The following is a 13,720-nucleotide window of genomic DNA, read 5'->3' as shown; positions in this document are numbered from 1 at the left end:
ACAGGTGTGATGGCATAAACTGTTTCTTAATGTGATCTACCCTTGGGTGTTAGTTGATTAAAAAATATTTATTTTAATCTGAAAAGTGCAATATTTAAGATTTTTAATATTAACTAGTGTTCAGTTCCCTGTTAGCATGAGCTGCTTAATATTATTTGAAGCAGGGGTATGTGTGATGTAGGCAGGCCAAATGGAAATTGAGGTAGAGAAATTCTTGACATCTAATGGAAAACTTGATAATAAATCCAATAACTGAACTGCAGCGGGACTTCACAGCTTGGCCAGAAATGCAGCTTCTTCCCAATAGTGTGCTGGAGCTGCTAAGTCTTACCTTTGTGGCTTCTCTGTCTTCATGTAATTGTAGCTCTTGTAGTTCTGGCACCAATATAGTCCAGGAGAGTTGTGTCTGAACTGCAGTGCTTCATTTCTGCTTCTCCCCTTCATTGTGTGAACCTGCTGGGATGGCCATGCTCTTAGCATGCTACCGAACTGTTGAATGATTTTTGATGGTTGTCTTCCAGTTAAAGGCTGTTATTTTGTTCCAGACACAAAGACAAACAAAAAAAAAACCACAACCTTCCCTCTAGATGAAACTGCATTGTTTAAACAAGCTTAGGGTGCTCATTGTAAGGCATCCCATGTCTGAGAGTATGATTCCCTTCCATAAATATTATTTATTATTTTTACAAGTCATGGCATTTTGGTAGGGCTTTTTATGAGAACTAATAATTTTAATTATTGTTTAATCCTTTTTACATACTTTCCAATGTAAGTTCCAAAATTCATGATATGTAGACAAGCACTACATTTAGAGCAATAAAACTAATCCTATACACTTTAGTTTTTCCACATTTAAAGTTACTACACTGTATCACCTTATCAGGACAGAAGAGCTACTTTTTAAGACCACAGCTGTAGCCTATCCAATTTGTAAACCTTTTTCTCACCAATATTTTTAAGACTGCACCCTTCTAGAATCTCTCCAGATATAGCCGATCTTTTTAGGGCAAGAAGAAGATTTGAGTTTTTATGACTTTTTTGTGATAAATGTTTATGAAGGTGTAAGAATTTAGACACTGGAAACTGTGATTACTTTTTTAAGAAACCAGATAATCATCTGTATAATTTTTGTATTTTAAGCATCTTATTTTAAAGAATACTAAGTACTAGGTTATAAGCTGAATGTGTGAAAGACTGTTTTCACAGCTTTTTGTACCAACTTGAAAAAAAAGTTAAACTATAGTATTTTTAAATGAAATACTGGACACTGGCAGAGAAGAATGTCTTGTTTATTGTGGCTTAGTAATTTGTTGTCATATGTAGCTGTTATTAGGCAATATCTACAAATATTTTTAAAGTTTTAGATACACCTTTAAAGATGCTATAAAGAGCTTGCTGTCTGAATGGGCTACGTAAAGGATGTGAAAAATTGGTAGGAGGATAGGAAAAGAGTTGTGTTCTGTTTACGGTCAGGCAGTGATACGTTGTTTTTTTTTCCTAATTATAGGTAAGATTATAAAATCTGTTCCAGGAAAGCTGATGAAAGAGGTATGTCTTCCAGGTTCCCAACATTTTAACTCCAATGACTAATTTTACCACAGTAACTAATAGGCTAGTCAAAAACTTGTTTGGGAATTCGTATTTTGTGGGTTTTGTTGTTGTTTGTCTTCCTCGTGTGCTCCCCACCCCCCAAATTATTCAAGTGACTGGTCACTCATATCTTATTTCAGAAAGGTCAGCATTTGGAGCCTTTCATCATGAATTTTATCAACTCCTGTGAATCTCCTAAGCCTAAACCAAGCAGGCCTGAACTTACAATTCTGAGTCCCACTTCCGAAAACAACAAGAAGGTACAGTAAGTCATCCTCTTCCACTTTACATGAGTGGGGAAAATTTACCATACTCTGAAAATGCAGAGAGTGAACAGAAAAAGCATGAATAGAACAGCATACCTGATTTGTTTTGACTTTTCACATGAGAGAGAATAGTAGTACAGAGAGCTTTATCTCTTTCTGACTTGCATTTTACTCATTATACATTAGGGTAAATGACTTCTAAAATTCTTACTGGACTTGGGGATGAGGATACAGAGTAGACAGTCTGGGAAGTCCTGAGAGAAGAGCGAAAGCAGGTGTATTAAATGGGGGATATTGTAATGCTTCCTATTTGAACAGCCGAAGTGTTTGACAAAATTATGACTTGCCGAAGGACTCTAAGACCAAAATTTTCAAAGTGCTGATACGCGTTTATCAGTTTTATGATACTATACTAATCACTAATGTCTAGCATATGTTACAGCTCTCAACTATCAGTCTTTCTCTGTAACATCACAGCTAAACCCCAGTGCTTCCATACTGAATTTTTCTTGACTATAGGAAAAGATAGCTAGTTCCTTTTTTAACCTACCTGTATTTGTGGCTAGAGCTTAGTAAAACCAATTAGAAAGATTTCCATGAGCTTCAGAAGTTTTAAAAAGGCTGTGGAGGAGTATTAATGAAAAGTACTGTCTATGCACCTTCTCTTCTTTGCAAGTGCTAGAAGCCCAGGATCCATTTATAGTTCTCTCTGGTGATGGGCCATTGTAAAAGTAGACATTATTAATTTCCCTCTGTATGGATGATTTTGTAGTATTATGACATTAGAAGAATTTGCAGCTACAAAACTTCTATACTGATTAAGTGGAAAGTGCCCCCTGCCCATGGCAGGGAGATTGGAATTATATCCTCTAAGGTCCCTTCCAACCCAAGGCAATCTATGATTCTAGGTAGTTAAAACTATTAATTTCATTAGATTTCATCTTTTAAACCTGAAGTCTGAATTAGTACAACCAATATTGTAGCATTACCTCATATGCTTACATAGAAAATTACTAGTTTTCATTTCAAGACTTTTGTTAAACCTTGGGCAGTATTTCCAGGGTTCAGATGTTTTGCTGTTGCTGTCTATACAGTGAGGTATAAATCCATCAGTAGTTTTAAAAATCAGATGCAGAATTTTTGACTTGTTTGAAACAGTACAGGCATAATACTTTAAATATTTTTCATAAACCATCTGGCAGCATGCTGTGGCAAAGTATGAATAATCAGTTAATTTTTTCTGTCAAGAAGTTCTGGTGTTAATAATTTTGATACATTTAACATACTTTAAAATATTTGAGGAACAAGCTTTGCACTCTGAAGTTTTCCAGTGAAGAAAAGGTTCTTTGTGGTACGATATTTAAAACCAGTTTGGATTTGTAAAGAGCTTAAAAATAGTATGTAACATTGCCCAGTTAAGGTATAAACTAATTTCCTGAAGTGTCAGTGGGTCGTTGTTGTGAAAGAACATGTGCAGAAATTCAGGCTTGGAAATGAGGTCTTGCCAATCCTTTTCAGGCATGGTGATCCCAGGAAAGTCAAGAGCTGGCTATGCTGTGGTTTTCACGTTATAATACTGAAGTTTTCTTGGACAAGATCTGTTTGTGCTCAATTCACACCACAAATTTTGACTAACATTAATGTACGAGCAATTCATCTGCAGACTGCTTGCTCACTAACTTGCCATCTACCAGTTTAACCAGGGCACAGGTGCTTCATCACACGGTCACTGCAATTATTAGAGATCTGATATCCCAGGTTTTGCTGTGTCCTGGTCTCTGCTGAGTCTTTCCATGCACACCGAAATTCAGCCTTCCTCAGCTGATTTACTATGCTGCTCATGCCTCATTTGGAAACCAGTTTCTCTTTCTTGAGTCAGCTCATGCTCGGGAAAAGCTTTGTGCCAGGTGCCAAGACGCTGTGCCATTTGCATTTTGTCCCTTCTTGGGTTCGATTTGTAAGCCACGCTGGTTTCATCTGCTGTACCACTTCAGTTTGGACCGCTGGTTTCCTTTTGGAAGCAAATCTCCTAATTGTCTCTGCTTACCACCACACTAGAGAGCTGTGCTTGAACTTACTAACTGAATTTCTTTCAGAAAAACATTAGCTGGAAAATGCTGTGTAGGAATGCAGGCACCCAGGGTTGTTCAGTCCACAGGAAGATGAAGGTAGGCCACCCCCAGTTCATGTAGCATAGACTTGAGGTTCATTGAGGATCATTGTTTCACATGACTTCTTCACAAAGATTATAAGCACTGCGCAGCAGCCCTGTGCCCTTTCCACACGGAAGCTGGTGATGAAGGCGTATGCAAAATGTTTGTGCCAGGGTTGTGTGAGCTACCTGTATGGAGTCAATGACGAGATACATGGAAATAAGATGGAAGGCAGATCAGGCTGCAGCACTCCTTTCTCTCTAAGCACCCATCTGTGAGAAGAGCTTGTTATTTCATAGCAAGAAAGTTCTTCACCACGCAGTTTTTGGTGAAAGCTAGGTCAGATATTCAGTTGATGTTTGCGTTGCCACAGTGTTCCCATGTAGCTTATCTGGAACGGATCTGTTTATTCTAGTGTCAGCCTGCTGGGATCTGCTGAGAGTACAAGAACGTGTTTCCGGGTGCTTGTGCTGCCAACTCTAATGCCATGAGCAGGGCACACCCAGGCTTCCTCGTCATCAGCAGGCTGAACAGCCAGGCCTGGCAGATGAAAGCTTGAGTTTAGTCAGAAATGTGCCTACTTCTCTGAAAGATCTGCGTGCGGCTTTGTTCTGATTGTTCCTGGTGTGTGTATGCGTTCGTGCCTGAAATATCAGTGGAAAACTTTCCAGTTACAAATGCATAATGAAAATGGGTGGTCAACTTCAGTACAGCCACCAGCAACTGGCTTTTATCCTGCTTCAGACTCACCAGATCAAAAGAGTTACCAACCTTCCTGGTTAAAACAAAGAAACAAACTAAAAGCCCTGCGCCCTTCTAAGGGGCACCAAACAGGATTTTTAGCTTTCCCAGGTACGTTGTTGTTCTGTACGTCTGTACCAGCTTGATAGTCTTCTGAATGAACTTTTGTCACACCTGCTAGAATAGGTCAGGACTTCTCAGCTGATGCAGATTTTGAAAAACATGCCTACAAAGGCATTGTTCTGCTGGCTTGTGATGGCCTGCCAACAGCAGTAAGAACTGTTCTGAAACATCAGCAGTATAATCTGTATTTATGCATAGTTACTTGGAGGAAAACAGCTTCTTTTCTATACGCTAATTGATGTGGTCTAGACACTACATACACTCTTTTTTCTTTTATATGATTCTTTTTTCATTTGTGCTTTGCAAACAAACAGGAAGAACAGCGGGGACGTTCATGCCTCTGGTTGTGGATATTGTTCATAATCACAGTATTGTTTTTATAAGCTTCACACCTGTACTGGAATGTGTGGGTGTACGTGTGCGGATGCACTTAGTAGCAGCTGAATAACTGTTCTTTCTGTAAGACACTTCATGCAAGTGCTCATTTTGTTAGCTTTTCCCGTTGAAGTACAATAGATAGCCTGTTGTACAGGAGGTTACTTTGGTTGTTCTCTGTATGTGCCTTTTATGTTTCACTCTCTTCAAGAGCTTGTACCATTATGTTGGAACTTCCCCCTTGAGAGCATTTTATGAATATTTCAGAGTTGCAATCACAGTTAGTGCTTGATCTTAAAGATCTGACTAAGGATAACATCGGAGTTTGTCTTGCTTGTCTTTTTTAGTGTAATTACAATAGTGAGCATTATATCACGTCTCAAATACTAAAATGAGCAGAAACATGAAAAAGCAAAATCATGTGCTTATCTAAATTAGGAATATAATTTCCGTGTTTGTGTTGGATATCCAGCTGTACATTTTTCACTTTGCTTTCCTTGGAGTCAAAATACATTCGGAGCAAAGATGTTATGGCTGCTGCATCCTTCAGGTGTGCATTGCTAAAGACTGTACAGTAAACACTTATCCTGGACCAATGCAAAATATATAATTTATAAAAACTGCTCATTGGCTTTGTAACTTCAGCGTACACTGATCTGCTGTTGCTTTCCAAAATGCCATTTACAAAAGCATGAGCTTTCAGAGCTTGACAATGAACATAGAGCTGTTGTATTTACAGAGCAAGAAAGATTATCCATGTGCAGAGGTACGTACAATATCTGAAATATATTGCTTTTGGGTTTGGGGTGAAAGTAAAAATAACTTCAGGAAGTCAGAAAGCTTTGTCAAAGATAGCCTTTATGTTTTTTTTGTAGTTTACCCACCAGAGTTAATCATTTAATTTGGCTTGTGCACACTACTCTGAAACTTTATCTGTTGCACAATGGGCTGCTATGAGTTGGTTCAATACCTATTGTCTCTGCTGGATTGTGGGGGATACCTAAAAAATAAATGAAGTTCTTGTTTAAGTTACAATAATTCAACTAAAAATTCAACTATTCCAATGTAGTTTTAGTTTTGAGAAGGCACATAGACTTCAGTTTATATAGGGTTCTTTAAACAACATACCAGGCATGCTTTCATACAGTAGGCATGAATAATTATCTGCTCTTTTTAGGTTTGTTGCTTTCTTGGATTCCAGTCGTCAAACATACATTAGCTATATTTGCTCTTTCATGTAATTTATGTAATGAGTTGGTATTGTTTAATTTGAGTGAACTTTGGGAAGGTGATAATGCCAGCAAGTCAGCACTTATGAAAGAAAGAGCCTGAAGAAGTGTGAGTCAAAACCTGAATCTTACCAGATTTCCTAATGTATTTTTTCATAAGACTGCAGATGGTTCTGTGTAGAGATGTGCATGATTCACGGTCTGTTGGGATTTGTATGTTTAATGGCCTTATCTACTACAGGGAGAATGATTTTCTAGAGGGTAAACCAAGTACAAGCAAATTGCTAGCCATTCTTTGCAACTATTTTTAATTTGGGAGTTCTACTACTAAATTTGTCAGTAGCGATCTTCTCAGTCTGGGCAATGTTACAATTATTCTATATTTTCTTCTGAGACAGTTTAGTTAGAAGCTTTACAAAACTTTGGAGCTTTCTTTTCAAAATACAATAGTATTTTGTATAATTTTTTTTTACTGAACTTTGGTTCAACAGGTTTGGGGATAGAATAATTTAAAATAAACTCTTACTGTGTATTGTGAGGTATCGTCAGATCTGAAGAGCATCAGGTCTCAGAGGACTTCCTTTCCAGCTGCTGGAGCCCACAGGCTTGGTGGGACTGGGAGGAAAGGATTAGTGCCTGGGTGGCGTGGTACTCCTTAAAGGTTGCAGGGTAAAACATCTTGGGATTTTACAAGTATTGTGATATCCAAAGTCAAGAAAAAGGAGGGATCGTGGTGGGGAACATGGGAAAATAGAAGGATGAAGAAATAAAATGGGAAACGGGATGAATAGAAATAAACCCAAACTTTGATAACTTAAAGACACATGAAGTTTCTACTATAAATAATCGATCTGTCAAGGAAAAATTGGGACTTGTGTACAAAAGGTGAGTGTTTTGTCCTGAACCTGTTGTGTTTCAAAATATAAGGCAACAATATATTTCAGGAATGCTTGGATGTTGTAGGGTACTCCTGTAATTTATGGCTGACACACTCGTCTCCTTTATGCCTCTCAGTGACAGAACAGGGTGCATGAAAGGAGCAAGGCCTGTAATAAAGTCTAGATGTGTGAAGGTATTGGGAGCAAAAGGGCCTGTGATTTAATGTCTTGGTTGCACCGCTGCCGCATTTTGAATCATGAGGTTTTGGTTGTTGCATATCTTGGCAGCATGTGGTGTGCTTTTTATGCTTCCTCCCTTTGGAAAGTGAACAGCTTTTTAAAAAAAACAACTTGATATAATGGAAAACTGATGAATTCTTTGAAAGCTCTGGAAAACAAAGTTACTTCTAATGAAAAACAAACATGCTACAGAAACCTGATGGTTATCCTTTTATTTTTGAATGCAGTGTTTTCCAAGTTATATTTCTGTTTTTAGCTTTTCAATGATTTATTCAAGAATAATGCAAACCGGTCTGAGAATACAGAAAGACGACAAAATCAGAACTACTTCATGGAAATGCTGACTGTGGAAGGTGTCTATGACTACTTGATGTATATCGGTAAGAAGTGACTTCTTTTAGTTATTCTTCTACTTTATATATATATACTTTCATTATGAGGTTCAGGGTTTTTTTTTTTGTAAGAAATAAAATTTGGTTGTAGTAATGATTAAGGACTTGCGATGTTAACAATATACAGCTTAGGAACATAAACACTCTAAAAAAAGTCTTTACTGTGCTATAATATTACAATTTATCTCATTATTGTTCAGTTTTTCTGTTTTTATCTTTCTGCATCTTGGACTAATTTTGTGGAAGTAGTGCCCTTTCTCAGATGCCGCTAAGCTGCTTTGTATACTTTGGGAACTAATTTATAAAAATAATTTAAAATAGTTGAAAAGCAACATGAAAAATAGTCGTTTTCCAGCATTGCACTACCAAAACTAAAATATCTGCTAGTTTACGATCTTTTTTCTTCTTTTGAATAAGTGACTCCTTTATTATCCTATTAGGAGAATCATATAAATATTTGTTGCTGTAACTTTGCAGGTCGGGTAGTTTTCCGCATTCCCGACTGGCTGCATCATCTCTTGATGGGAGGAAGAATTCTCTTCAAAAATACCTTGGAACTGTACACAGACTACTACTTGCATTATAAGTTGGAACAGCTATTTCAGGAACACCGTTTGGTTTCTCTGATAACACTGCTGAGAGGTTAGTAATGGTTGCGTCTTTGATGTAGCAGTGTCACTTTAATTTGATAATTGAATTCCCTTCTGTTAAGTTCCAAGTACCAAACTTTGAAATTCCTGACTAAAGCCAGTGGAACTTTAAAAATCAAGTGGATCTATAAAAAGATTCTAAAAGGTTGTTGCTGAAAGATGTTAAGTTAGCTATGTTGCCTGTCAATCATGATTTAAGTAGTATGAATTTGCTGAGGTGTGCAAGAACAAGAAAAAGAGAATAAAGGTGGGTTAGTATGTCAGTATGTGAATACTTCATGCTTTTGTTAAATTAGTTTTTACTTGTGCTTCATTAGTCTTTTATCATAAATTTTTTGTTCCTTTCTTTCTGGTGACTTTTGAGAGGGCTTGAGTGTTTTTGACCTTCAAATAAGGGAAGCGGAGGGAGGTTTAAAAAAGAGAAGAAGAAAAAAAAAAAAAACAAACCAAACCAAAACAAAAAAACAACACACCCAAAGCAACACACAAGCTCTCAAATGCAGGGAAGAATAATCTGACCACACTCTGAGCTAAATGAAATGGGGTCATAGCTCTGGAATCAAGACCAGCTCTGTCCGTATCAAACCAAGAAGAAATCGTGTGAAAGACAAAAAAGGAGAAAGACTTTTAGAGTTTAAAACCAAAACTGAGTGCCAAATATTTCTGATGAACAGCAATTATTTTCATTCGTAGGTAAATCTGAAATGTTGGACAGTTTGAGACAGTGCCCTAGGTAAATACTGCTTATAATTTTGAAAGGGCAAGGAAAATTGTAAGTAAGGAGATTATAACTAACTTAAAGTAGGACTGATCTAAACCCAAAAGATAATGCTTTAAAAATTTGAAAAGAATGGAAACAAATTGGCAAAAGATTATTATCCTTCAAGCAGGGGGATTACTGTGGATTTGATGAGGCTGATGTAATCAAAAGACTATTACCTGGCAAGGTTTAGAATTCCCTTCCCGTTAAGATTACACAGAAAAGAAGCTCAACTTTGAAGCCATTATCCAAAACATTTTTATGCCAGTGATAAGCTGCCTAAGGACAGTTTCTTCAATGTGTCTTTGCTGCAGATGCTGTGTTCTGTGAGAATACCGAACCTCGCTCTCTCCAGGATAAACAGAAGCGAGCAAAGCAGACTTTTGAAGAAATGATGAGATACATTCCAGGTTATTTATTTAACGACTCTTTATAAGAATATGGTTAAATGTTCGAACATAAGTACAACCTGAATACAGTAACATCAGCTTTCAAAATCAAACAATTCCTGTGCTGCTGAGGTTTGAGTTGACTAGAATACTGTTAGAGTTCAGTTCCATCACTTACCTCACTGTCACTGAGTAACGTAGGTAGTGTAGTCATTCATAAAAACATAAATGAGAACTTCACAAAGGTGCTTAAAACTGTAATTTCTACATTTTTAGAATGTTTGTGTGTTTTATATTTTATCCAGATGAAGATCGGGTTAAAAAAGGGGCACTGTGAAGCCATGAGATAAATCTGAACTCTACTTACACTGTATAAAGTAGAGAAGAGAAGCCAATGTTCTGGGTTATTCAGGAAGTAATTTAAAAGTTCCAGCTTGTGTATTAAACAAAGTATTAGGACAATAGGTTGAAATTTTAAAAGTGTAATAATTATTTAAGTTTGCAGCACTGAAAATGGGGGTTAAGAAAAGGAGGAACCAGATGAGGTTTTTTTTTTTCTGTTGACTACTTCAGAGGGATAAAACTTGAATTCTCTTTAAATAAAACCAATTTTTTATATTACTGGACTTCAAGAAAAATGCCCTCACATGGAATTATGGAGTTATTTTTATGTCAGCTGAAACTAGTGTAGGGGATGTTACTTAACCAGGTGCTATACTACAGACTACCTAGTACAGCTGTTTTGCAGTGCTTTCCAGTGACTTGTGTATTTGTTGGTGGTATCTGGCCTAGATTTAATTGGCAAGTGCATTGGGGAAGAAGCTAAATACGAAGGCATCAGGCTTCTGTTCGATGGCATGCAACAACCAGTGCTCAACAAACAGGTAACCTGGAACACCTGAGAAACTTTCCATTGGGTAGAGCATTTCCTAAAGTGAATGAATGGCTATGGCAGAGGACTGACTCATTCAGTGCAAAAGACAAAAAGCAATAACGTTGCCTTGGCGTGTTCTTCATGGTTGGCTGATGCTATTTGCTTTATTTCCTTTCAGTTAACTTATGTTCTGTTGGACATTGGGATTCAAGAACTCTTCCCAGAGCTAAGTAAGGTATGTAGTAACTCTATTCAAGAATTGCAGATTGCTTCAAGCTACTATTGCTCTTTGCTACGTTTTTTTCTGTTGTTCCCATGTAATAAGTTTAAATTTTTGGTGGAAAATCTGTATTTTACTAATACATTGAAATCATTGAAATCCGGATTACTTACATTTCTGATAATTAGGTCTCTGCAAATCTGTTTTGGCCCTTTTACCTGGCACGCAGTAAGGGTGCCTTTCAGTATTATTGGGCAGAATAATCACTTGCCAGGATCTGCATGCCTTTCTATGTTAAGTTCCACTATCCAGATCAAGGAGAAAGCATTCTGTGTTGTGCAAATTCTATACAAACGCATATCGCTAGGTTTGTGACCCATCTCATTTAAAAAAAAAATAAAACCCCACCTTACTTATCATTCAGATTTTTGTTGCATGAACCCTGTGTCTGAGAACCACAGGAGTGCCGGCAGTGATTTGTTTTGCACAGTAAACAGAAACAAATGATAAATGTCAGAACAAGCTAGGGCACCTTCTGGTGTTTTCATTGAAAGGAGACCAGCTTAGCCTGTTTAACCTACTTTGTGCATCAGGTCTTAGCTGGCCTATTCATCGTGGCTGTGTTCAAGCAGTTAACAAACAAAAGAAGATCCAGCCAACCAAGCAAACAAGGAAGTAGCCTAGTGACCTGTGTGCTGCGTTGGAAGACCTGACTTAGCCCTGCTGTTTTACTGCGCTGAGCTGGTTTTGTACCTCAGCAGCTATCTATAGGAACAGTGGTCTGTCTTGTTAGTGCTGGAAAAAAAGTTAAAGGCTTTGTGTTAAGCATTTAAATAATCTTAAAAGCATTGGTCATGCCTAGAGGGTGATGATCTGTAGTCTAACTGGAGGCCAGTAACCAGAAGGGTACCCCAGGGGTGAATAGAGGAGCAACCCCATGCACCAGCATATGCTGGGGACTGCCCAGCTGGAAAGTAGCTTTGCAGAAAAGGACCTGGGAGTCCTGGACAGACTGGAAGGAATTGAGCGGAGAGCCACCAAGATGCTGAAGGGACCAGAAGACCACCAGAGGCCTCTTCCAACTTCAACCATTCCATGGTTCTGTAACAGTGGATATATTTAATGGGGATTTTTTTTTCTTCTTTGAACACAAAACAAGAAAAGGTTATTCAATTTAAATGGGGATTAAGGTTTTTGCAATTTCTTAATCCATCCTTTCATTCCCTGTAACTGCGTGCCACTGCTTGATTGCTCTGCAGTGTTACAGAAAAACACCTGGCAAGGAGGGATCTCTGAGGCTCCCTTTGGTCCAGTGACCCAGAAGTGTTGAGGCCTGGGCTCTGCATGTCCCATGTGGCTGAGGCTGGTGGTGGGCATGGAGTGAGAGTATTTGCTGGGCTGGATTTCGGTAAGGGAAAGGAAAAGAAGGTACTCCAACCAGGAACTTCAGCAGTTTTCCTGTTTTGGATGTGCCAAGAGTACAACAGAAGACAGGACTGCTTCCGTGATGTTTGCCTGTAGGATGTAGTAGTGAGGGTTGTAGGGCTGTGGTGGACTAAGTGCGGCAAATGAGGGAAGGTCAGTATGAAAAGGCACAAGCAGGGTGGAGAGAGAGGATGGGTGGAGGGCAGTGTTTTTCATATGGAGCCCTCAATTCAAAATACAGTTTCTCCCAAATCACTGCAAGCTGACCGTGAAACCATTTAGAAAGAAAATAGTTTCCTCCAAACAGCTTTAACTGGCAAGTTTAATGGCTGGTTCTTACTTAGTTATCAGTCCTACTGGGGAAAAAAATGACCCCAGTGACTTACCTCTGTTGAGCAGCTGCGTCTTTCGTGAGTTGCACGACATCAAAGTGTGTTCATAGTTACAGTGAGGAACAGAAAATGTTTCAACTCAGTAACAGTTTAGAGAGAAATTGGGGCATCCTGGAACTTTTATTTTGAGTACTGCGTGTTCAGCAGGGGCAATAGCAATAGGAGAAATGGGAAAATTTCTGTTAGGGGGATGTCAACCCCCCTGTTGAAGTCAAATCCTACTGCATGTACCAATGTAGATACGAAGTGGATCACTACAGATACGCTGTGTTTAATGTCAGCATGCCAAAGTGTACCAGTTCTAATGATAAGAACTGAAAAGCACTTTTATGTTTTGCCTTTGATACAATAATACAGCCAGTCCCCTGGAAGCCTGTTCGGACAGGATATGAGATAAAGGGTAAGCTGAGACAGGAGAAGCTTTCCTAGCAGAGCAAGAAAAGAAATCCAGTTGCAAAAATGTGCCAGTGCCACTTCCAAATCAGAAAATTGCTACATTATGAAATTATGTGTATTTAGCACTTAAGGATGGAGGAGGTGAGAAATTCCAGAGTAGGAATAAAATCTCTTTCAACTAATAGCATTAAAAACCTGAAAGCAGTAGCCTTCCTTTCTGTTATCTCTGATTTCACGTGGTTGTTTTCAAATATCATTAATCGTTGCACATCAGATCAGCTGTTCATATGTAAATGTGTTATCATAGTTAAGTCTTTTTGTTTTGATTACTGTTTAACAGGGTCCGAAGGAAGCTAGCTCTGTGTCATGTTGGATGTGAATGCAGGGACCTTGCTGGACATGCGGTGGAAGCATCTGCTGTGCACTAACATAATGGACATGTGATATTTTAACCTTGCATTGTATATTTTCTTGTAAATAACATAAAATCTAAGTTCTAAAAACCTCTTTATGCAATAAAGACAATAAAATTTAATAACAATTACAGTAAATAATATATCTGTACTTTTTATTTAAATTTACTTAGCTGTTATCAGTAAGTAGATTTGTTTCCCCCAAACAAATGAA

At 38.1% G+C, this 13,720-nt stretch overlaps 1 protein-coding gene across 2 annotated transcripts in view; it reads left to right on the top strand.

Moving 5' to 3' along the window:
- SNX14 (sorting nexin 14) overlaps positions 1 to 13,616 on the top strand; it is a 52,931-nt gene extending 39,315 nt beyond the window's left edge. For both annotated transcript variants that reach the window (XM_082755590.1, XM_082755589.1), the window contains 8 exons: positions 1,508 to 1,548; positions 1,731 to 1,850; positions 7,852 to 7,975; positions 8,465 to 8,629; positions 9,712 to 9,807; positions 10,579 to 10,670; positions 10,839 to 10,895; positions 13,434 to 13,616. In XM_082755590.1, coding sequence (XP_082611716.1) covers positions 1,508 to 1,548; positions 1,731 to 1,850; positions 7,852 to 7,975; positions 8,465 to 8,629; positions 9,712 to 9,807; positions 10,579 to 10,670; positions 10,839 to 10,895; positions 13,434 to 13,472 — 734 coding nt within the window. In that variant the 3' untranslated portion in view covers positions 13,473 to 13,616. The remainder of the gene's footprint in view (positions 1 to 1,507; positions 1,549 to 1,730; positions 1,851 to 7,851; positions 7,976 to 8,464; positions 8,630 to 9,711; positions 9,808 to 10,578; positions 10,671 to 10,838; positions 10,896 to 13,433) is intronic.
- The last annotated feature ends 104 nt before the right edge of the window (positions 13,617 to 13,720 follow it).

The sequence above is a fragment of the Aythya marila genome, assembly GCF_965140915.1.
Source record: "Aythya marila genome assembly, chromosome: 3".
Taxonomy (NCBI): Eukaryota; Metazoa; Chordata; class Aves; order Anseriformes; family Anatidae; genus Aythya; species Aythya marila.
The sequence above is the reverse complement of the archived record's forward strand: the minus strand, read 5'-3'. Positions and strand labels throughout refer to the sequence as shown.